Consider the following 25,176-nt stretch of genomic DNA (forward strand, 5'->3'; position numbering starts at 1 on the left):
ACCACAGAAGCAGGCGCAGTATCTCCCCGGCAATGAATTAAAAGTGATTGATAAAGTGCTTTTAACCTCGCAGCTTGTAGTGTGCGAATACTTCAATCGGATTGGCTGCGTATCTGTTAAAAACAGCACTGCTGCATGCCAAGAGATTTCCTTGACTGGATGCCAGATTAAAACTGCTGTCAGTAATAGGGAATACCATACAACAGTGAATACTAGATCTTTCTGGTCAGCTTTCTTCAAAGTCAGCAGCTTCATTGCTTCGCCACTGACTACAACGCAGAGTCGCTAAGCAGAAACTGATAGCCAAGTTCCGCACACATGAGGACGGCCTAAACCGGGATGTTGGATTTATGTCACATTATCAGTAACCCCCACAACTTTCCCCCTGATCTTGCAGAACCTCACTAGCTGTTCTGTCTGGAGACAATACACATCTCTTTAACCTGTGTTGAATGCTCCCTCCACCCACATTGTCTGTACCTTTAAGACCTGGCTGGCTGTAGAGATTTGCATTCTAATTAGTATTCTGTAACTTGATTTCTGTGTCTGTGCACTGTTGGAGAACAGATATCCACTCCATCTGACGAAGAAGCTGTGCTCCAAAAGCTTATGGTATTTGCTACCAAATAAACCTGTTGGACTTTAACCTGGTGTTGAGAGACTTCTTACTGTACAAAATCCAACCCAGTCTTTATAAGAGGGTACAGAAAGGGGGGGAAAAAAGAGAAAATCCTCATTTTCAGTTATATTGTAAAGTAGATGATGAATTCTCCACCAGTGACTGACAGTTTCATATTATTGCGTAACATTGTCAAGACTTATACACAAGTTCCTTTTTAATTGAAGTGGCATTTTTAAGTGTTAAAAAAACATTATTCAATGCCAATTCCACGCAAGTCTTGAAAGCTCGAAAAAAAAATTTTTTAAAAAAAAGAAAAAGCGTTCACAAACTTTGAGTATATTCACAGCAGGAAGGCATCAGATCTGAAGGTTCAAAACACTTACAGCAACTACTCGCTGCTCCCAGTCATGCTTATCATCTGATAAAACTTCTCGAATTTTGTTGATGGATTCTTCGAGGTCTCTGTTGGAATAAATCTAACAACAAAATAAATTGCAGTTAATAAGCGTTACATCAAATTTTAGACTTCTCAGAAAAATAATTGCTCCTTGTCTCATTATATTCAATCATTAAAAATAAACAAAAACTGAACTGTACTGCAAGAACATGTGGCTGAAATACTGTTTAAAAGTATAACTGCATTTGTGATCATGAAACAAAAAAAGACTATGACTGCTGTTTCAAGTGAAATTTCAGGTTGCCCTCAAACTGTACATTTCACGATTAGTGCTGGATAAAGAAATTAATTTGAAAACACCAAATAACTTCCAATGTTGATCAGTGAAACTATTGTTGTTTCATTTATTCATGGGATGAGTGGCACTATCAGGGCCAGTGTTTACTGCATATTCCCAATTGCCTTCAAGAAGTTGGTGGTGAGCCACCTTGAATTGTTACAGTTCACCTGGTGCAGATACACCCAGTGCTGTTGGCTGACGCTTGAAAAATAGACTTAATGGGTGGCAATTGGTCAGATAAATTTGTCCTGCTTTTTGTAGACAGGGCACATTTGAGCAATTTTCCATATTTTCAAATAGATTCCAGTGTTATAGCTGTGCTGGAAGAGTTTGGCTAAAGGTATAGCATTGTAGATTATAACAAATGTCATATAATGTCACATCTTGACTCAGAAAAGCTGAATTGCTTCATGGAGTAGAAGAAATGAAGTAAAGAAGTCTTGTTGTATTGGATAGCGCCTTGGTAGACCATACAGAGCACAGGGTAGAGTTTCTGGGCTCAGATCGTAAAATCCTATCCAAGGCCAACGGAGATTTCCGTTCTGGGAACCTTGCCTGCCCCAGAATCAAGGCAGGCAAGGTGGTAGGTTTTCGGCTTTTGTCTCCTTACCCAAGGAAGAATATTAAGGGATTCCAATGAAGGCTTATCAACTGGGATGGCGGAATTGTTCTAAGAGGATAGGTTGAGGGGACTGGGCCTATGTTCTTCAGAGTTTAGAAAAATTAGGAGGTGATCGCTTTAAAGCTATAAAATCCTTACAGCGCTCGACAGGATAGCAGCAGGAAGGGTATGTTCCCTGGCTTAGAGTCTAGAACCAGAAGACTAAGTAGGTAATTTAAGACTAAGACAAGGAGGTGTTTCTTCACTGAGAGTAGTGAATCTTTGAAATTCTTTACCACAGACGGCTGCAGAGGGTTGGTCATTGAGTGTATTCAAGACAGGGATCATTAGACTTCTAGATATTGAAGATATCAAGTGATTTGGGGATAGTGCAGGAAAATGGTGTTGAGGTAGATATCAGCCATGATCTAGTTGAATGGTGGAGCAGGCTCTAGGGGCCAAACGGTCAAGTCCTGCTTTTATTTTCTATGAATACAAGAACCTATGAAGAGTCCATGTCAAAATGACTTGGTATAGAAGGACAAGGGATAACACATCATAGTTCAGTGCATTTTAACTTGAAGATGTGTGTAAATAGTATGTAACATAGGAGACCAAAGATAATTCATTTCAACCAAGTTCCTAATTTTACACTAACCTGGATTAAGCATGACTAAATTTAGCTTTCAACATAAACAAAGCATTTCATCTTTAGGATTGATTGCACTGTCGCTTGCAGTAAAACCATAAATATAGAAGTTGGTTTATCATGATGGTTGTTTGAGGTCACATGCAAAATTAATTCCAACAGACTTAATAAATAAACCATGATCATGATTTTAGCTGATATACTCTTTGTTAGTATGGGTTCAGATAGGTACAATGCCAGTCACTTCCAACCTTAAATCTACATTACAAAATATTCCAGGTCATGCATTAAAGCGAACTAGATTGCTTTCAACAGCACAATTAATATTCATCTAAATCCTCCAAATAACAGATTTTTGGTTCTCATAGAACAGAGCTAAGTGGGCAACCGAAGATGAAGAACAGAATCAGAGAGAGCGAGCGAAAGCAGATTTAAGATTACCTGCACTGTTGGAACTTCCTCATATGCACGGGTAAAATCATCCTCATCGACAGCACCTGCACCTTCTTTGACTGTGAAAAATGAGAAGCAAATTGATAAACGAAAGTTGCAATTGACCAAATAGAGTTTTGTTTGATCCGTTAACTTTGGGAAAGAGGTTTCATTATTCAGGTGTGAAATGGAACGCCTGTCTCACATACCTAAACATTCTAACCAATTGCTTAGGCTCCAATCTCACAAACGCATCCAACATAGCACTATGGGATTCAGCTTCCACTTTCTATACAAGTCTCTTCACCTGTATTAGTCCAATTATTAACCAGCTTTAGTTCAAACTAATTTCACAAAAAGACCCTTGCAACCAACAGAGGATGAAATCTGGTCTGGAATCAAACCTAGAGCCAAGGATTCCAGGGTCAGGGTCTGAGCCACTGAATCATTCATTCTCCACAATTCTAAAACTGAAACCTATAATGCAATGCAATGATCTTTTACAAAAGCAAGTACATTGTAGATTGTTAGCTGACACCAGAAAGTCTATATTTCAACTGAATCTGAAGCAAGTTTGTCAAATCAAGAGCAGTTTTACAACCTGAAGGGAAAATCACGTTGAAGAATTTCTCTTGAAATGCAAGTTATGATTTTCCAATATGCCACTATCAGACTTTTACCATTATCCCAAGATAATCAAATAAAATTTCAAACAAGGTTTTATAACCTTTAATGTTTATAAAGCAAATCATTTTTATAAACTTAATATATTGAGAAACCAAGTATTTACAGGATGCTAATAATACAAGGGCCACAATATGTAATATTTTTATTTAAAGCATTCCAATTTATAGATAACACATCCACAATTGCTTTATGTATTTATTACATAAAAAATTGAAAACAATTCATGGGAAGAGTGTTGTTTTGTATATGTAGGCTCCAATGTTGAAGGCCCAAGGACTATTCCTCAAGTCCATACAATGGAAATGTCGGTGCATCGTCACTTTGACGTGGAGAGGCTTGTACATCAAGGTCTAGATCATTAATATCCATCAGGGTGAGCCCAACACTACCACAGGAAACCTCCACTAATAAAGCTGCCTCCAGTACCAAGAAACATCCATTACCACTAGCCAAGTTCATATCGACGTTGCTATTGTCCCCTTTATTACATGAGCTATAGTTTTTCTCAAGTCAGTTTTGCAGCATTGTATCAAATACCTTTTGGAAATTCATGTACGCCACTTAGTATCGCTCTCATCTATCCTCTGTGTTACCCCATCAATAAATGCTAGCAAGTTAGTTAAACATTATCTTCCCTTAACAAATCCATGCTGGGTTTTCTTAATTAGCCCACATTTACCCATGAGGCTATTAAATTTGACCAACTTATTGTTTCAGAAGTTTCCCCACCACCAAAGTTAAACTGACTAGGCTGTAGTTGCTGGGCTTACCTTTACACACCTTTTTAAACAAAAGGTAACATTTACAATTCTCCAGCCCTCTGGCACCAACAGTGACTCAAAGGAATACGAAAAGATTATGGCCAATGCTTCCACAATTTCCATTCACACTTCCCAGTATCCATGGATATATCTCATCAGATTGTGGCACCCTGTCTACTTGAAGTAGAAATAGCCTAACAACTCCTCCTTTTCAACAGTAATTTCCTTGAATGTACCAGTTACCACTCTCTCACCTCAATCTGGGTAGCATCTTCTTCCTTTGTAAAAGGCAGATGCAATGTACCGTTAATACTTCTGCTTTCTCCTCAGCCTCCATATGGTAAAGGTAGATGCAACTCATTCATCAATACCTCTGCTATTTCCTCAGCCTCCACACGCAAGTTCACTTTTTAATCACCTTTGAAGTATAAACAGTCTATCAATTACCTCCTAGTCAATTTTAAATCCTTTGACAAGTGCCAATTCACCATCTCTTTCACCATGGCCTGGATAGCATCTTCTTTCTTAGTAGAGACAGATGCAGGCTATTCAATACTTAATGTCTCAAGCTTTCTCGGGCCTTCCCTTTTTGGTCCCTAATCAGCCCTACTCCTTCTACCATCCTTTCATTATTTATATGCTGACAGACTTTCGGATTCATTTTCATGTTGATTGCCAGTCTCTTTTCATATACCCTCTTCACTTCTCTTATTTGCTCTTCACCTCCTCTTTGAAGTGGCAGTGTGTAAATAAGCACTCGCATTTTGGCGTGAAACTAAGGTTATTATGTAGGCATGGGCACAGACTTGGTTCCAGTGGACTGGGCAGGAAGGCTAAAACGGTCGAACAGTTGATGAGCAGTGGCAGTTTTAAGGTGATATTCCATTCCTCCCAACTAATACACATTCCAGAGGGGATGACAGACTAAGACGGGGGAAAAACATCCATGGCTAAGCAAGGAAATTAAAGACAACATAAAGACAAAAACTAAGGAATACCATAATGCAAAAGGCCAGTGACAGGCTGGAAGATTCTTTAAAGATCAAAGGGTTACTAAAAAAGTAACAAAAAGAGCAGAGGTAAATTAAGAAAACTAGCACAAAATATAGCAAAAGCTTCTGTAAGTATATGAAGAGAGTAGCAAAAGTGAATGTTGGCCCTTTAGAGGATGAGACCGGGGAGTTAATAATGTGGAACACAGAAATGGTGAAGACATTAAAATCAATATTTTGCCTCAGTTTTCACAGTGGAAGGCAAAAGTAACAGATAAAGCACAGGAAATAGAAAGGGAGGAGTGTAGAACAATCATCTTCACTGGGAAAATAGTACTCAACAAACTATTGGGATTGAAGGCAGACAAGTTCCCAGAGCCTGATGACCTACACCCTCAGGTATAAAGGAAGTGCAGTGGAGATGGTGGATCCATTGGCTATAATATTTCAAAATTCCCTGAATGCAAGAAAGGTTCCAGTGGGTTGGAAAAATGCTGATGTAACACCCTTATTCTAAAAGGGAGGCACAAAGTAGGAAATTATAGACCAGTTAGTTTGTCTGTTGTTGGGAAATTGTCAGAATCCATTATTATGGATTTGGAAAGTCAAAACACAATCCATCAGTCAGCATGGTTTTAATGAAGGGTAAATCATATTCGATGAATATGCTAGAGTTCTTTGAAGATGCAACAAGCCAAGTAGATAATGGGTAACATGTAGATGTAGTATATCTGGACTTCAGGAAGGCGTTTGATAAGGTGTCACACAGAAGGTTAATGCAGAAGATCACATGGGGTTGGGGGAATTTATTAGCTTGGATAGAAGACTGGCTAACTGACAGAAGGTCGGGGCAAATGGGTAATTTTCTAGTTGGCAATATATAACTAGTGGGGTGCCACAGGGATCGGTCCTCGGACTCCAGCTATTTACAATCTGTATTACTGCCTTGAATACAGGGCTTGAAGGTACGATAGCCAAATTTGCAGACTACATTAAAATGGGTGGGATGGTAAGTTGCAATGAGTAAATAAGAAATTTACAAATGGACGTAGATAGGTTAGGTGAGCGGGCCGAAATGTGGAAGATGGAGTTTAAGTATGAGGTTATCTATTTTGGTTGGAAAAATGGAAAGACAACTTATTATCTAAATGGAGAGACACTTCGAGATACTTTGGTGCAGAGGAATCTGGGTGTCCTCATGCACGAGTCACAGAAAATTGATATTCAGGTAACAAGGAAAGCAAATGGAATTTTGGCAGTTATAAAGGAATAGAATATAAAAGTAAGCAAGTGGTGCTGCAACTATAAAAGGCCTTGGTGAGGCCACACCAGGAGGGCTATGTACAGATTTGGTCCCCTATTGGAGGAAGGATATAAGGACATTAGAGGCAGTTCAGTGGCGGTTCACTAGATTGATGGAGAGATATGGGGTTTGTCTTAAGAGAGATTGAGCAATTTAGGCTATATTCTCTAGGGTTTAGAAAAATGAGGGGAGATTTAATTGACATCTACAAGATGATAAATGGTATGGACAAAGGATATGTAGTATGATGCTTCTGCTCGTGGGGCAATCTAGAATAAGAAGTCACAGAAATGAGGAGAAACTACTTCTGGTAAAAGGTGGTGAATTTGTGGAATTCACTAGCCCAGAGTGTGGTGGATGCCAGGACATTTGAGTAAATTTGAGGAGATAAATTTTTAATTAGTAATGGGTTGAAAGGTTATGGAGAACAGGCATGAAAGTGGAGTTAAGGCTGAGGCAAGATCAGCCATGATCATATTAAATGGCGGAACAGTCTTGAGGGGCTGAATTGCCTACTCCTAGTTCTTATGAACTTCTGCATTCAACCTTGCTCTCAATTATATTATTTATCTGGCATCTGTCATGAGTGCACTTTTTCTTAATCTTAACTTCTATCCCATTCATCATCCAGGGAGTTCTGGATTTGTTTGCCCTTCAAGGGAATGTACCTCGACTGTGCCTGCACTCTCTCCCTTCTTTGAAGTTAGGTCATTGTTCTGCTACCATTTCTGCCAACCTTTGATTCCAATGTATTCAGCCCAGATTCATTCTCAGTCCATTGAAGTTGGCTTTCTCCCAGTTAATTATTCTAAATTGCTCTCTGTCCTTTTCCATATGCTTTCCTACTACTATTTAATCCACTTGGTCCACCTCATTCCCAAGGACCAGGTCCAGCAGTGCCTCCTGTCTATTCTCCCCTTTACATTATTACTATCCTGGGCTATCTTTGGACAATTTACATACCCAATTTACTCGATAATTATTGCACCTCTCTAATTCCCTTGCAAATTTGTTCCTCTACATCCTTTCCACTAGTTGGAGAGCTGTAGACTATACTGAGCAACATGAGTGAACCAATTGTTCTTTCATCTCTAGCCAAATAGATTATGTCTTTGACTCCTCTGGGTTCTCTTTCCAGCACTGCAATGCTCTTAATCCACGCCCTTTTCTTCCTTTCTTATCTTTCCTGAACACCTCACCTTTAGAGTATTTAACAACCAGTGCTGCTCATCTTTGTGCCAGGTCTCTGTCATATTTCCACATGGCAATCTGTATCTGTAACTCACCAAATCTTATTAACTGCACTCTAATATTTTCTCTGATATTCCTTCCTGGTTCACATGCCCCTGCCCCTGCCAAGCTAGTCTAACCCCTCCCCAACAGCACTTACAATTACCCCCAAGGAACTCAATTCCTGCTCTATTTACGTGCAACTCATCTAGCCTGTGTAGGTCTCATCATCCCATCTTTCCAGCCTCCTATTTTTATACTCATTCGATGTGATACGGGCAGAAATCTGGAGACTACTACATTCAGGGTCCTGATTGCTAACTTCCTTCCTAGATCCCTAAAATCTGACTGAAAGACCACATCCCTCTGCCTATTGTTCATACTAATGTATACCGCAACTGCTGGCTATTCACCCTCCCTCCTCAGGATGCTCTACAGCCAGTGACATCCTTGACCCTGACACCAGGGAGGGATCACACCATCCTGGATTCGCATTCATGGTCACAGAAACATCGGTCTATATTCCTAACTATCAAATCACCAATCCCTATTGTTCTTCCAGTCTTCTGTCCAGCCCCGAATAGCTGAGCCATCGGTGTTGCCATAGTTTTGGTTCTGGCCACACTCCCCAGGTGAACAATCATTCTCATCAGTATTCAGAGCAGAATACTGGTTAGAGTGGGACGCACTCAGGGAGCTCAAGTTTCTGCAACTAATGACACTTCCTGCATAGATGGTTATCCAGGACACAGGAAGTAGCCTGGAGTTCTCACATGGGTTCTGAAGCCTCAGACTGGATCCCAATCAAAAGCGATGACCCCAATGCATTCTCACTGCTTCCCGCCGTTCAATGAATTCTCCTTCTTCAATGCGCTGCATTATGCCCCAATGTGTACAAAATTCCTGTACCCAGACAATGGTTTTGAGCATCATCACCAGGACAATGCTGAAATACGTGACACTCAAACAAAAATGAGCAGCCTTCATTGTGTGGCAGAATAACCCATGGTGACAAGTGACTTCATGGTTTCAGCAGTCTGAGGCTGATGTCTAAAGAAAGACAAAGAACATGCCGCGGGAAGATAGCCCAAAAAAATCCAACAGTAGGGTGACCATCATATGTCAAGCATTTTTGGAGCCACCAGTGTCATCTATAGACCAAGGTCAAATGGACAAATTGCTCACAGGATGGTGTCTTTCTTCTTGAGGATTACAATGCTATCCATCGACACTGGAAAGAACATTTTCAACCATGAATCCAGTGTCAGCTGATACTTTCCAGGAGATCTCCTGTTTCCCCAGAATGGAATCAATGGGTGAACCACCATCAATGGGAGAACTGTAACAAGCAAATGGATGAATGCTAAAGCCCAGGGTCCAGACCGCATTCCAGCTAATATCTTCAAAGCCAGTGGATGTTTGCTTACATCAAGACTCCATGCACCAAACATAGAAGCCTGGGAGGGAAAAGAACTCTCTCAACTTCACCCCCTACTCCCCACCGGCGTTAGCAATGCAACATTGGTAACCATCTTCAAGAAGGGAGATGAATCATTGTCAGGACCATTCTGGTTTTTCTCTCTTGCCTGTGGGAGAGAAGATCTTGTCCCATATTCTCCTGAATCACCTACTTCCTGTGGCTGAGAACATGCCCCAAAGAAAGAGTGGCTTTGACCTTCTAGAGGAACCTGCAACATAGTCTTTGCTGCCAGGTGCAAAGAACAAATGTCGAGAACAACTCCAGGAACTCTTCATTGACCCAATACATTTGACTCGGTAAATCACAAAGCTCTGTGGATTGTGCTACACAGGTTTAGATGTCCAAGAAACTTCATCCCTATCCTGCAATTACTCCATGATGATATAACTGCAACTGGGTGGGTGAATGGAAACAGACATGTTCAAAGCAAGGCTATAAGATAGCCCCCATACTACTTACAATCTGCCTGACTTATTGCTATGCATCTCAAATATTAATTGTTTTCTGATGTAATAAATACCATTTAGATGGAAAAGTCTGAAGGGCAGTAAATGCATGGGAACACCACCATGTGCAAATTCCCCTCCAAATCATACACTGTCCTGACTTGTAACTATGTCACGTTCCTTCACTGTTGCTGGGTCAAAATCCTGGATCTTGCTCCCTAACTGCACTGCGAGTGTGCCTACAACATATGAACTACAGTTCAAGTAGGCAGCTCACCACCATCTTCTCAAAGGCAATCAAGGACAAACAATAAATGCTGGCCCAGCCAGTGACATCTACATCCCAAAAATTATTTTGTTTTTGAAGTCTCAGTCACCTCCATGCTAAAACTAAATTGATCACTGTAGACATACAGATGACGGTAGTGCCAATGCCCACTCTGCACCAGATTTACACATTACTCTCAATCTCTTCAATTCTGCACACAGGAAATCCAAACTTTCCTTAAATGTTCCCAAACAAAACTCATGTCACCAAGCCTCGACTTCTCCTCTTGCCACCCTCTGCAGCTCACAGGGGTAGTTAGTATCTCTCCAGAGATGAGGTGCATGCTTCTGCGATGCTGCCACAGTAGCTCTTTTTGTTCAGAGTCCCAGACAATGCTTCAGTTATTTTAAAAAGGTCTTTGCCCAGTTCTTAAAATTTTAGAAATTAGCCATGAGGATATCTATACATAAATATAAGTGGGAGTTCTTGGTCCCTTGACACTCATATCGTGGTCAGTCAAATATTCCACCTTTCATATATGTTGGAGGAGACACTCTTATTGGACACTTCTCAGATCTTGGCAGCCACCTCTTTCAAAAGACCAGCATTGATGAGGCGATCCAAAACTAGATCAGCTGTGCCAGTTAGGTCTTCTATAAACCCTAATGTCCTTTTTGAAGCCAGCTCCATAAGGATTCCTGTAAAGTTCCTGCAAAATCAACTTTGATTCACTGAGCACTGTGGCTGTATAGCTGAAAACTGTCTCCCTGTCAGTTTCTGCTTTCTCAATTCTCAAATGGTCAATGTCCTAGGGGAGAGCAAAGAAATGTTTCAAAGATACTCTGAAGCGCTACTTGAAGCGCAGCAGCATTGACATTACTGACTGGGAGGAGCTTGTTATCATTCAGAATGGTGACAACTTGTCCATCAAGGTGCATCACAGTCATAACATCTTAAGTGATGAGCCAGAGTGGCGGCAAAGATGAGAAAGAAAAAGGAAGAAAATCCCTCACTCTGGATTCTACTAGATGTCATGGGGACATCTTACCACATGTGCCCAAAGGTCTGTGGGTCGAGAATCTGTCAGTCAAATGAAAACTCAAGGGCAAAAGCTCATGCCCCAGAGTAGACATCATCCTCAAATGGAGGGACAACAGAAATGATTTTGACAGACATTAGCCTACTTGAATGGGGGAGAATCCATCAACTCTCCTTTAATTCCATTGTCAAATTCATGGCATGTCACGTATCTGAATGCAAGAGACAATTCTTCACACTTGCGCCCAAACCAAGCCCAGTGTTTGAAGCTTTTACCCACTGCGTTGTGGAAAATCCAGCTTCAAGCAATTCTTTTCTCAACTACTGGGGTCACACTATTGGTGATTACATGTCCAGAAAGAATTGCATCACTTGAGCTAATGGTGTATATGTACAAGATTTAACTTCCATTTTGTCTGTTGGTTAATAATTATTGATGAATCAACATCACTAAAGCAGCTTAATTGGTCTTTGTGGGATCTCATTATGCACAAATAGCTGCTGCATCACTCATTACAACAGACACTGTACTCAAAGTCATTCATTGCCTGTAAAGTGCTCTAGAACGTCCTGGGCTGTAAAAGGCATAATATGAATGCAATTTGGTTCCATACTTCATGAAAAATGAGCCAGAACTTTGTCAGAATTATAGAACAAAACCACAACATGACTATGGTTGGCTTGTGCTTCATCAGTTCCTCCCCTATATGTCATTTTGCACATGGCCAGAGCTCCCATTTGGTTATTCAGTTTAGAAAACAAAGGAGGGATTAGATACGCTAGGGAGGACAAGCATCACAATCTCAAAGTACATAAGCTCAGAACTAGCTTACTGGTTAGAAAATGGTTTCTTTCCCTTGGAGAACGGTGGACATACAGAATACAACTAATGGCTCATGCAGTGAATGTTAATTAAGTGAATATCTTCAAACAGAACTAGGCCCATCTCCCACTCGGGCGCATGCCATGCTGCACAAAAAGGTAGCATATTGTATGACGGCATAAATTCAGGGCTGGAGTGGTTCGTTTATATTAGTGTTACACAAAGCATTTCAGGCTGGATGAAAAGGCTTCTCCAATTTGCCTCACTTAATCTTAAAACTATTCCACAACAATAAGAGCAAATAAAATTACATAATTTTAGATGGTGGTGTCCATTAAAGTTTTTTTAAGTATCAGAACTATTTTTCCAACACCTCAATTACATGTTCTATATATTATGGGGAAACTGAAGTAAAGAATATCTACAAAGATACCCAAATCATTTCTCTCTCCCCGCCCCCCACCCGGTTGTCCTGCTGGCACCTTATACAGTTCGTCTGTCAATAAATACTGAGCACAATATACTCAGCTCCATTAGTGTTCCAAATAACTGCAGTTTGCAGGACTGTCAACGTCATCAATAAAAGTCAACCACATCACTTTTTCCCCCCCCTCAGGTGCTCACTGAGTAATATTCTACCACTCCAATATAAGTTTTTCCACCCCACAAAAATAGCAGAAATGCCCAAGCTGCGTTTTTTTGTTCAGAAACTCTACTAACAAAGAAAAGTTGTACCTTCTTACCCTAGCCTCACTACACGATTGTTAGCATCGAGACTGAATATAAAGAATTGCGGTTTTAAAATTAACATCTTTATCAAACAGTAGAAATAGGATTTTATTTTGCCAGGCCATAATATTTCCTGCTTAACAAGTGCTTCAATTTGACATCCTTATCCACTTTTAACTGATGTGATGTCGGAGGGCAAGAGCAGAAATTATACAACGAAGGACAGAACTAACAATGATAGAGAGAGTCCATATAGGATTATGGTATAGGATCAGTAGCAATAGAATTGGTCATGCTCTTAGTGGTACACCACAGATTGGCGGAGAGCAAAAAAGACACGAGAGAGATTAGATAGAGTAGTCTTTTGGTTAGGTCACTAGCTGGTTTTCAAATCCCTCCATGGCCTTGCGCCCTCATCTCTGCAATCCCCAAGTACCTGCGCTTTTCTAATTCTGGTCTCTTGAGAATTCCATTTTTAATTGCTCCTGTATTCAGTTTTGTAGGTCCCAAGCTCTGGAATTCTCTTCCTACACCTCCCTACTTTGCAACATTCCTTAAAATCTTATTTCTTTAACCATGGTTTTGGTCATCTGACCCAATGTCTTCTAAAATGATTTGGTTTTAAAGTGCTCTTATGAAGCACCTTGGGATGTTTTCTTAGGCGCTATTTAATTTGTTATAATCCATCAAATCAACTCTTAAATATAAATGATAAAACCTCCTGCCTTCAGCCAGTTTAACTCCTATACTACTATTTTGCACACTTAGAAGACTACCAAGTCTTGTTCTTCTCATTTTTCTGAATTTTCTGAATATACACTGAAGAGAAAAGATTAACTTTTATATAGCATCTTATAACCATTCCCAGAAATGTCTTGAAGGGCATATCAAGTTCCCGTGAGATTCGCTAAAGCAGTTTGAATTCCATCTAATCAGAAACTTCAGTGTAATACTAGCTTTACTTCAACTAAGATGTCAAGTCATTGTCTGTTACAGTGGCTCAGAAATATTAACTATGGCATGAATGTGCAAAGCAGGAGGTTCCTCACATTCTGGGCAACAGATAGATATCTGACAATTGTTCATCACTTGCTACATACAAAATGGGCGATTATATTTACTTACATAACAGTCAGTACATGTCCAGGTCCTCTGCCGATAAGAGATATAGTTTGGGCTATATCCATAACTAACCTTCTTTATAGAGGCTCACACACAGTTAATTTTATAGTGTTAATTTCAAACTCAATTACGTGGCACTTTTATTTGCTTTTCCGAGTGAAGTAAAAAAAAAGGTTACACATTAGTCAAAATTAATATACCATCAAAAGCTTCAACTCCTATGCTCGAGTTTTCAGATGGCAGACATTTTGTTTTAAATAATATTTGTATTCGAGAAGTTTAATGGTACGGATTTTACGAACCTGACTAATGTCAAAATGGTTGGCATCTTTAATGCTTTTCACTATCAGAAATTTAAATTTACAGCTTCTTACATTTGATGAAAATATATCCACTATTACTGCTTCTATAGCATTCGCAATGTATTATCCCCTTCGTAAAAGATAGAATCTGCAGCAATAAACATCAGAACAACAATATCCACCACATCCAAAATTTCCACTCCTCTTTAAAAGGATATCACCTCTTTTGGGAATAGAAAAAGCAGGATAAAAATAAGAGCATCAGGTTTCATGAAATATAATCTGTGGAAAAAAGTGGTAGTACAAAATGTATTGTTCATGCAACTGTTCAAATTCTGTGTAAAAAGAAAACAATAAAGTTTAGGTTTAATTCCAAACTGGATTTTCACTGATACTGCTGACCACAAGTTCCTGAAGTATAGCAAAACCATCCACAGAATGAGATTATACAGTTGGATCATAAAGTATACACGAGTATAGGAATACGGTGAATAAATGCAGCGTAAACATCAACATGAGCTGGTTGGGAGGAATGGTCCATTTCTGTGCATCTATCCATCTCTATATTTGAAGGGGTCGGGAGGGAGGGGGGTCCACAGAACAAATCATGTACAAACATATGGCAAATCAGATACTGGATGGATCATTTATAGTCACCTGTTCCACTCCTCAAGCCAACTGCAGACGATGCTGGTCTACGACTGGTACCAATTGGACGCCGTGAACTGGGAGCTTTTGAAGATGTGGAGCTAGCAGAAGATGGTCTGTTTCCATCCACAGAATCTTCATCATCAAAATTTTTATCTGGATAAAAAATAGAAAAAGAAGAAAATTCCCTCAATCAGCATTTTAAAATATGTTTCAATATAAAGCCATCATCCCTAGGTGCTAATTAATGGAGTCAATTTCATCACACATTATTACACTATTATCTGGTGACCCTATTTCTTTTCAAAATGACATCTGAAACACCCCAGAGAAGATTGCATATTTCTGAGATTTCCTCCATTACATACCTCTATTCTTTTTAAACACATTGTACTTGGTGCATTTTAGGTACACATATACTCTACTAAAATATACAACATTCACTTACAGGCACAAATTTTTTTGCAGATTAGTCTCCTCATCATCTCTCCCTTTACAATCGCAATCACCTCCTCTGCTTCAACAGATTCTATTTGCAATCAATCCAGACAATGATCAATCATGCTCTCACGTGCTGAGGTTAAGCACACACTGTCCACTGAGCATTGAAACAGATATACCCCAACATATTCATTGCTAGTTATGCACCCCAAGTCCACACAAAATATTCAAGATGATTTAATATCTGACGGTTGAAATATTGTAACTTTGTTTGTTTGTTTGTCTTTAATGGCAAAGGCACAATCGAAAGAAAAAGGTGAAGCAAAAGGCAATCCCTACTGCTATCAAAACCCACTGCTAGAGTCTGCCTCGAGCATCTCATGGGAGGCGTTAGGAACACTGCTCGAACAGCTGTCATCAATTTCCTTTGACAAATAAAATGTCGGCTTCATTATCTATTCCAAACTCCACTGACCTCAATATTAAACAGCTGCACACTCAAAACCAGTATCTTTCATGGATTACTTTTCACTGATTTACTGTTTCAGAAGATTATTTTTTTGGAAGGATGTTTGCGAATTAAGACATACAAGTATTATTTTGTTAAACATACATTTGGCCAGACACCCCAAGGAACTGCAGCAAGAATCAAAACACCAGCATGAATAGTGAACAACACACGAGATACATTTTCAATCTGATGTCAAGAAACCTCTTTACATCAGAAAAGAGGCACCACATACATAAAATAAGTTAAACTGTGTAATGAGGCACATTTTTAAAATGATCAGTGATTTTGCTTCCCTGTGGCAAGTACATAATTATAAGCGTAGCTTCCCAGTAACACATGGTTCTGAAACTTGGAGGAGGTCCAATGGGTTTGATAGTAGGGAATTCATTTTTGCATAAGACAGGACTTCCATGTGACACCTCAAAATGTAGATTTGTAACAAAAATAATTGTTTAACCAGCAACCAAATCTCGATTCTAAAATCAAACAACTGGAAAAACATGACTTTGCTGAAAGACAATTTCACCCATCAAATGCACTCCTCATTTAAAATAATCTCCTACTTTTCCATATTTGATTTTCTGAAGGTACAGCAAATATAAGTTTAACTCCAAGTTAATGAAAAATCCCCAGGATATTTATCCATCCCTAAATCTCAGCTGTTTAGCTTTTCACCTGGTCTCCAAAATGTCACGCATTTCAAAATGTAATGGAATTATTGCATCCCATGAAATGTTGATTATCCAAGCCTCCACTATTCACCATAAACATCAATCTCATATCACACAGATGATTACGTAAGACACTCCTGTATCTGTAGTGAAGTTAGACCTTTGGACAGCAGTTTATTTTGCATCAATTGTTACAGAGGAAATACATGCTTTTGTCCCAGCATCTGGCAACTTTTTCAGAAAGCAAACATATAAAATCATGCTCTAACAATGAAGCAGCATTGGAATTGATACTGACGACATGAGAATGTGAGGAACCCAGCTATTATTTTACATGATTATAGCTACATACTGTCATCACATCCACATTTTCACTCACTCAAACATGAGATGGATTCACTCAGTAGTTTAGTGGGAAAATGCACAGGCAATATTATATTGAGTCATACAGACACATAAAGCTCAAAGTTTAATCTGTGCCGACTTACATACAGTAAAGAAGTTGGTTAGAGCATTACAATTCTGATGTTGAGGTGTATGTGTGGGGTTGGGGGAGAAGAGAGGGAAGGGAGAGAGAGGACAGACAGGGGGCTGGGGGTGAAATCATTATTCCAATCACAAACAAATAACCATGGTCGGAATGCTTCAATTTGATAGGGTCCAGCTGTGACACCACTAGTGAAAAGCTGGGAGCTGCTCACTATCTGCTGACGCAGGAAGGATGACCTCATGAGCAACCTATAGGAAGGTTGCTGTAGTATTAGTCATACACCCAGAGGTTGATGGGGGAGGGAGGTAGGTGACAGAAAGTGGGAAGAAATAAAACTGAGTGAGTCAGACTTTATTACGGTAGGTAGCCACAATTCAGATATTACATCAACAGCAACAGAATTACAGCATTCATTCATGAATTATGCATGTAAAAAAATGTTTATAATGAAATTACATTATGTACTAATTTGTTAAAATTAAGTGCGGCAAAGTCCATAATTGAAAATAAATTATCTGGTTTTAAAGCATTTTTTGGATTTATACTACTTAAATGAAAATTGGTATTTTCACCATTTTATTTTATGTTCTTAAGCTCTTGAAAGAAAAATAATCAAGTATGTTCATATGCTAGAGAAATATATTAACTGAACATAATTTGTTCTGCGTGCCAACAGAAAACTCCACAATGGAAGAAAGAACAGTGGTAACTGACCAAAACTAATGCTTTTGGGGACACAAGTTCAAATCCATCATGGGGGCTGGTGGAATCTAGAATTGAAAGCTAGTTTCAGTAAGAATGAGCATTAAATTACCACTGTTGCAAAAACCCCATCTGGTTCATTCACATCCTTTAGGGAAGGAAATCTGCGATGCTTACCTTGGTAGGCCTGCACATGATTTCAGATCCACAGCACGTGGTTGACTCTTAACTGCCCTCTTAAAAGGCTCAGCAAGCCATTCCATTCAAGGGAAATTAGGGATGGACAACAAATTCTGGTCTGGTCAATAACAGCCACATCCCATGAAAGAATAAAGACAAGAATTTGCAACTATGGCACCTCATATGAAGAATTCCTTCCTTCCTTTTGGCAATTCTTGATTTGGATAAAGTCAATTGGCTGCACTCATTTAATATTTGGCTAAAGAAAAACAATTCTTAAAAATTGAAGTTAAGAAATTGACCGGGATTAAGAAGTAAAAAGTGAAGGAACAATAAAATAAATTTTAAAAAAGGAACAAAAAAGGAAAATCAAAAGGGTGATGGAAATTAAAGTAGTTAAAAGGAAAAAAGGTGCAATATAATTGTCAACTAACACACCAAAACCTTATAGTCCACATGCGAGGACATTCAATTGGTAACAGTCTCTCAGTTGAGGAGTTCCTTCAAAATTCAAGTGGCAAGAAAGGTACTCCAACAGCAGCATTTTCTCTCAAGCCAACATGCCCGGTATAGAGGCACTGATCACTCAAAACCAGCTCTTCTGAAGGGCAACTAGGAATAGGCAATAACTGCTGGTGCAGCTTGGTGGCACAGTGGTTAGCATTGCTGCCTCTCAGCATCAGGGACTTGGGTTCGATTCCAGCCTTGAATAACTGTGGAGTTTGCACGTTCTCTCCTCGTCTGTGTAGGTGTCCTCCGGATGCTACCGTTTTCTCCCACAGTCCCAAAATGTGCGGGTTAGGTGGATTGACCATGCTAAATTGCCCGTGTCTCTCAAGATGTGTACGTTAGGGGTATGAGCAGGGTACATACGTAGGGTTACCGGGATAGGGCAGGGGTGGGCCCCATTAAAGATGCTCTGTTGGAGGGTTGGTGCAGAAACAACGGGCTGAATAGCCTCCTGGATTATAGGGATTCTATGATTCTGACCGGCAAGGCCCACATCACATAAAATGAATTAAAAACAGCTCTGCTGGGTGGGACACATCTGATATTAGACTGCTGAAGCAACTGTTCTAGTTGGAATTTGGTCAGAGTGCCATGGGGACTGCAGAAACACTTCAAGATATCCTCAAATCATCCCTGAAGATATCATACATTCCCAACAACTCATGGGAGTCTTGGCTTGTGACAGTCCAAAACGTAGAAGGGTCATCTGGGAAGACACCCAACATGTCAAGATTCTTCATCGGGCGCAAGCAGAGACAAAGATGGAGAGATAGCACAAACCTTCAAATGCCTCACCTTCAAGTACCACCTGTCCTGCACGTTTCAGATTCTGCCGATCATGCACTGGACTTACAAACCATCTCAAAACCCATCAAACCCGAGTGGAGGCAAGTCACCCATGATCCTGAGTGACTGCCAGAGGAGGATACATACAATAACAAATAAACCTGTCAATTATTGTCGCAGGTTAGTGCAATCCTTCTGGTCAAAACAGACAATAAAACTCTTCGACTGGTATTGTCTTTACTGTCAAAACACACCAATTAGTTTCAAAAACATATTTAATGTCGAAGATCAAATTTGAACATTTACTGAATTTATTTTTGATGAATAGAGCCAGCATATTTCTTACCTCCAAACCTTTCACCTAGAAGAATGTGCACAGCCATTTTAAACCCAATCTGGTTGTATATTCTATGCAACAACATGGGCTTGAGTGTTGGCTTTGTATTGACAATCAGAAGTATTGAACTTTTAGTCAAAGCAATTACGGCTGAGGATGAGCAATGTCATTTTTTTAAAAAGTGCTCCATTTTTAGACAGACTGGATGACTGCCTGCCTTTTCTGGCGCTTAAAATACATGGCCTCCAAGCCTCAAGATTCAACTCCCACTCCAGAGACTTGTGTTTAAGTTCTAGGTCAACATTCCAGTACATTACTGAGCAAGTGCTGCACTGTCCACGCTGCCATCATTCAATGAGACATTAAACCAAAGTACACGTCATTCCTTGCAGGTGGATGGATTTAAAAGATTCATCTGGCACCTATTTGAAGAGCAGCAGGGGAGTTTTCCCCCAGGGTTCCCGCTCAAAATTTATCCCCGAATCATTATGAAAGCAAACATCATTTTATGTTAAAAGCAAATTATGGCAGATGCTGGAATCTGAAACAAAAACAGAAAGTGCTGGAAAATTGCAGGCAGTTCTGATGGCATCTGTGGAGAGAGAATAGAGCTAACAGGCTCTCAAAGAGTCATCCAGACTTAATTCTCTCTTCACAGATGCTGTCAGATCTGTTGAGATTTTCCAGCATTTTCTGTTTTTGTATCATTTTACGGCGTTGTTTAATGAATTGGCTGCTGCATTTCCTTAGAGAACAAAGAACAAAGAAAATTACAGCTCAGGAATAGGCCCTTCGGCCCTCCAAGCCTGCACTGACCATGCTGCCTGACTGAACTAAAACCCCCTCCCCTTCCAGGGACCATATCCCTCTATTCCTATCCTATTCATGTATTTGTCAAGACGCCCCTTAAAAGTCACCATCATATCTGCTTCCACTACCTCCCCCGGCAGCGAGTTCCAGGCATCCACCACCCTCTATGTAAAGACTTGCCTCATATATCTTCTTTAAACTTTGCCCGTCACACCTTAAACCCATGCCCCAAGTACATGACAAGAGGCTAGATTCCTACGGTCATGAAAAGGTGCTTTATAAATTTTTTTGTAAACTGAGGTATTAATGAAAATATACAAATTCATGAAAATCATGTCTAAAAGCAATTATGAGATAGAGACAAAAAAACTTTGCAGAAGAGCAACTTGGCAGTTATAATGACAATTCAGGAAGTGGGCACCGAGAATGGAAATTCCCAAAACCTTGCAAACTTTGGCTTTACTGAAATGTAGAATGTGTTTGAAAAGAAAAAAAAAATCAGTTGATAAAGCCTGAATTGACTAAGCAGCAAAACGGAGTGAGGCTCTCTCCTCTGGGACGCATTGCGCTGGTAGAGTCGGGGGGAATTTACATTGGATCTACCATAGTGTAAAATGATAATGAGGGTTGCAAGGATACAAACTGCCTAATTTCCAAATTCAATGGTGTTATGAGATCATGGATGGATCCTTAAAGCAGTAACTACAACCCAATTTCAACTAGGAAATCCATAGGTAATGTGTCAAAATAAAGTTTAAAGTTTATTTATCAGTGTCACAAGTAGGCTTCCTACTTATGATACTGCAATGAAGCTATTGTGAAAATCACTTGGTTATCACACTGGCCCCTTTTCGGGTACACCGGGGGACAATGGCCACATCTTTGGACTGTGGGAGGAAACCAGAACACCCAAAGGAAACCCACGTAGACACTGGGAGAAAGTGCAAACTCCACACAGAATGACCCAAGACAGGTATCGAACCCAGGTCCCTGGCACTGTGAGGTAGCAGTGCTAACCACTCTGCCATTGTGTGTTCTCCTCGATTCTTCAATAAATGTATAACAATATTTGACTTGCAGTGGCACCATTCAATTCACTTATCAGTGTTATAGGGTGACTTGCAGAGTTTGAATTCCAATTTAAATCAAAAGATAATTTTGTTTTCATAAAAGTGCAGAAAGCTTTTGTTAATTTATTGCAAGATTGTCGATAAATGCTTTGTGCATGTATTTACATTTTTGTAATAAATATTAAAGATACTGCCCTGTTTTTACAAATAGCTAATCTCCTGTGACTTGCATATCATTTACAGAGGTTATGAGCGGCAGGGAAAAATATACTGAAACTAATCAGCTACATATTTCAAGCTAAATACTTTCAAGTTATTAATTAACTGTTCAATCGAGATTACATCTTTTGAAGTTCATTTTAGATTCAAAAGTGAAGGAACAAAACAGCTGACAGTAATAATGTTCTTGCCACTGGGTATCTATGGCACGCTGGTACATAGGATACGATAAAAGGCACAGCAGTGTACTAATAATAAAGTGACATGTCATCAATACTGCAGCAACTTCTACATTAGTTCAATAGGTGACAAATTTCAACATCATAAATCCTTTCTATTGCAAATAATTGGAAAATCTAAAAGTTAACAATAAAACTCCCATGACCTGGTCGTAAATTATGCATACTATATTTCTTTTTATTGAATTCAACTGTCAGATGGAGCTTCAGTCACCTTAAACTGAAAAGGACAAAATATCACATCTATTACAGCTTATGCTTGATTCTTAATTTTGCAAATATCTGTGGAATGTATAAGCCTCAGAACAAGACGGTAAGGCAGTCCACCAATCATTTCACAGAAATAGATTTATAAAGCATCATTTTATGCAAATTTGCCTGCAACCTCCCAGCTCCCCAACAGCAGATTTGAAGGGTACCTCAAAGATGCATAGGGGAACCGCTCTGGGAAGTTTCCAGGTTAAGGGCTTACCTGGCCTTGGAAGTTCCCAGGTAAGAGCAATTGTCCAGAAGGGCTAACTTTCCCTGGACAATTACCCAGCGCCGGGAACTGTCTGACAAAGCAATTAAAATTGCTTCTACCAGTTTTACACTCATAGTTGCTCTGAAAAAGCTAGAAGAAATAAAAGCGCTTCTAACTTCAGCGCAACTATTTTAAAGACAAAGATGGAACATCATATGGGACAACTTCACAGGGGAAACACACTGCTGACCGATCCTATCCTCGATATCCAACTCCTTTAGAGGCAGCTCTACAAGTATCCCCATCCTCAATGATGGGGGAGCCCAGCACATCCGGTGCAAAAGATAAGGCTACATTTGCAATAATCTTTTGAGTACTCAGTGGATGGTACACTCTGCTTCCTCCGGAGGTCCCCAGCATCAAAGATGCCAGTATTCAGTCAATTTGATTCACTCCATGTGATATCACAAAATAGCTGAAGACACTGCAGTAAGTCAGCCACTTCCCTACCTGCAGCTGCACTCTACGTGATTACGTAATCTACATCAAGATCAAGTTGGATGTAATTTTATTTTCGTTTTTTTAAATTTAGGATCTTTTGTCTTTGTGGTCACAGTTGGTTGACATTCCGCATACACCAGGGTATCAACCAACTGTTCATCTGCCAACATAGACATCAATATTTATACTAAAAGGTGTTCCAGCCAAATCTGATCCTGACTTTCATCAAACATCATACAACAAGTCGTGCCTCACAAATTTGATAGAATTTTTTGAGGAGGTAACTAAGTGTGTTGATGAAGGTAGGGCAGTTGATGTCATATACATGGATTTTAGTAAGGCGTTTGATAAGGTCCCCCATGGTCAGCTTATGATGAAAGTGAGGAGGTGTGGGATAGAGGGAAAGTTGGCCGATTGGATAGGTAACTGGCTGTCTGACCGAAGACAGAGGGTGGTGGTCGATGGAAAATTTTCGGATTGGAGGCAGGTTGCTAGCGGTGTGCCGCAGGGATCAGTGCTTGGTCCTCTGCTCTTTGTGATTTTTATTAATGACTTAGAGGAGGGGGCTGAAGGGTGGATCAGTAAATTTGCTGATGACACCAAGATTGGTGGAGTAGTGGATGAGGTGGAGGGCTGTTGTAGGCTGCAAAGAGACATAGATAGGATGCAAAGCTGGGCTGAAAAATGGCAAATGGAGTTTAACCCTGATAAATGTGAGGTGATTCATTTTGGTAGGACAAATTTAAATGTGGATTACAGGGTCAAAGGTAGGGTTCTGAAGACTGTGGAGGAACAGAGAGATCTTGGGGTCCATATCCACAGATCTCTAAAGGTTGCCAGTCAAGTGGATAGAGCTGTGAAGAAGGCCTATAGTGTGTTAGCTTTTATTAACAGGGGGTTGGAGTTTAAGAGCCGTGGGGTTATGCTGCAACTGTACAGGACCTTGGTGAGACCACATTTGGAATATTGTGTGCAGTTCTGGTCACCTCACTATAAGAAGGATGTGGAAGCGCTGGAAAGAGTGCAGAGGAGATTTACCAGGATGCTGCCTGGTTTGGAGGGTAGGTCATATGAGGAAAGGTTGAGGGAGCTAGGGCTGTTCTCTCTGGAGCAGAGGAGGCTGAGGGGAGACTTAATAGAGGTGTATAAAATGATGAAGGGGATAGATAGAGTGAACGTTCAAAAGACTATTTCCTCGGGTGGATGGAGCTATTACAAGGGGGCATAACTATAGGGTTCGTGGTGGGAGATACAGGACGGATATCAGAGGTAGGTTCTTTACGCAGAGAGTGGTTGGGGTGTGGAATGGACTGCCTGCAGTGATAGTGGAGTCAGACACTTTAGAAACATTTAAGCGGTTATTGGATGGGCACATGGAGCACACCAGGATGATAGGGAGTGGGATAGCTTGATCTTGGTTTCAGATAAAGCTTGGCACAACATCGTGGGCCGAAGGGCCTGTTCTGTGCTGTACTGTTCTATGTTCTATGTTTAACATGCATCTTCCAGATGCCAAGAACTCGTGATCAAAAGTGGGAACCCTAGGTGACATTTCCAGAACCAGCCCTGGAAATACCAATGCCAAGATAGAGACTTCATCATGGGCTTCCCTGAAAATTGGGTCGCTAACTAAAAAAAACAGTACAATTACACAGCTCAAGAATATATAGACAGTAAAACAAGTTGACAACTGTAGGTGATCCAAACTTTGCTGACAAACCATAAGATACAAGCTGTTATTTCTAGTTAGTCACTCTTATAAATCTTGCTGTTATTCCTGGCCTTGTCTGATTTCAGCTACGTCAAAGGGAATTTGCCTCAGCCAGCACATCAATAGTCAGTCACCAATGGGTGAAAGGGTCATTTTTATGTGTCACTTGTCTTTCAATAAAGGTTTACACAATTCAAACAAACAAGATTGCCATGGGCACAGCTTACAACACAACATTCATTATGAGAAGTTGCAATATCTGACAACAAATATCTAAAGTGGAGCATCTGTACCCATTATCCACAGACAGCACTTTAGAAGTGTGGCCTGATAAAAGAGGGCAAGCAACATGGATGACTATACAGCATGCTGCGCCACATTCTCCCGAGGAAGGTCAAATCAAAAGTTCAGGGCATCTGCCAGTTAAATCAAATCAGTAAGCGCAACATACGAAACATTTAATCGGCTGAAGCAAAAAGATAGTTCCACTGCGATACCAGTCAAAGCCTCTGTGCAGGAAAAATTCTACTATTTCATTGTCAGAATACCAGAGGGATTTTGCCCAATTGTGGAGCTGCCCAAATTTAAAAATCATCAAAAATTATTCTGCCCCAGGCTATTCACAGTTTATGATGCACTTCAAGCAGGTTTTCTTTTATACCTTA

At 40.0% G+C, this 25,176-nt stretch overlaps 1 protein-coding gene across 8 annotated transcripts in view; it reads right to left on the reverse strand.

Annotated features, from left to right (window-relative positions):
* Window positions 1–25,176, reverse strand: part of clasp1a (cytoplasmic linker associated protein 1a) — a 250,440-nt gene that overhangs the window by 117,272 nt on the left and 107,992 nt on the right. For all 8 annotated transcript variants that reach the window (XM_078227932.1, XM_078227926.1, XM_078227929.1 and 5 more), the window contains exons 8-10: window positions 14,880–15,026; window positions 3,051–3,121; window positions 1,006–1,098 (exon numbers count right to left, since the gene is read on the reverse strand). In XM_078227932.1, the coding sequence (XP_078084058.1) occupies window positions 1,006–1,098; window positions 3,051–3,121; window positions 14,880–15,026 (311 nt within the window). The remainder of the gene's footprint in view (window positions 1–1,005; window positions 1,099–3,050; window positions 3,122–14,879; window positions 15,027–25,176) is intronic.

This window comes from Mustelus asterias, chromosome 14, assembly GCF_964213995.1.
Source record: "Mustelus asterias chromosome 14, sMusAst1.hap1.1, whole genome shotgun sequence".
Taxonomy (NCBI): domain Eukaryota; kingdom Metazoa; phylum Chordata; class Chondrichthyes; order Carcharhiniformes; family Triakidae; genus Mustelus; species Mustelus asterias.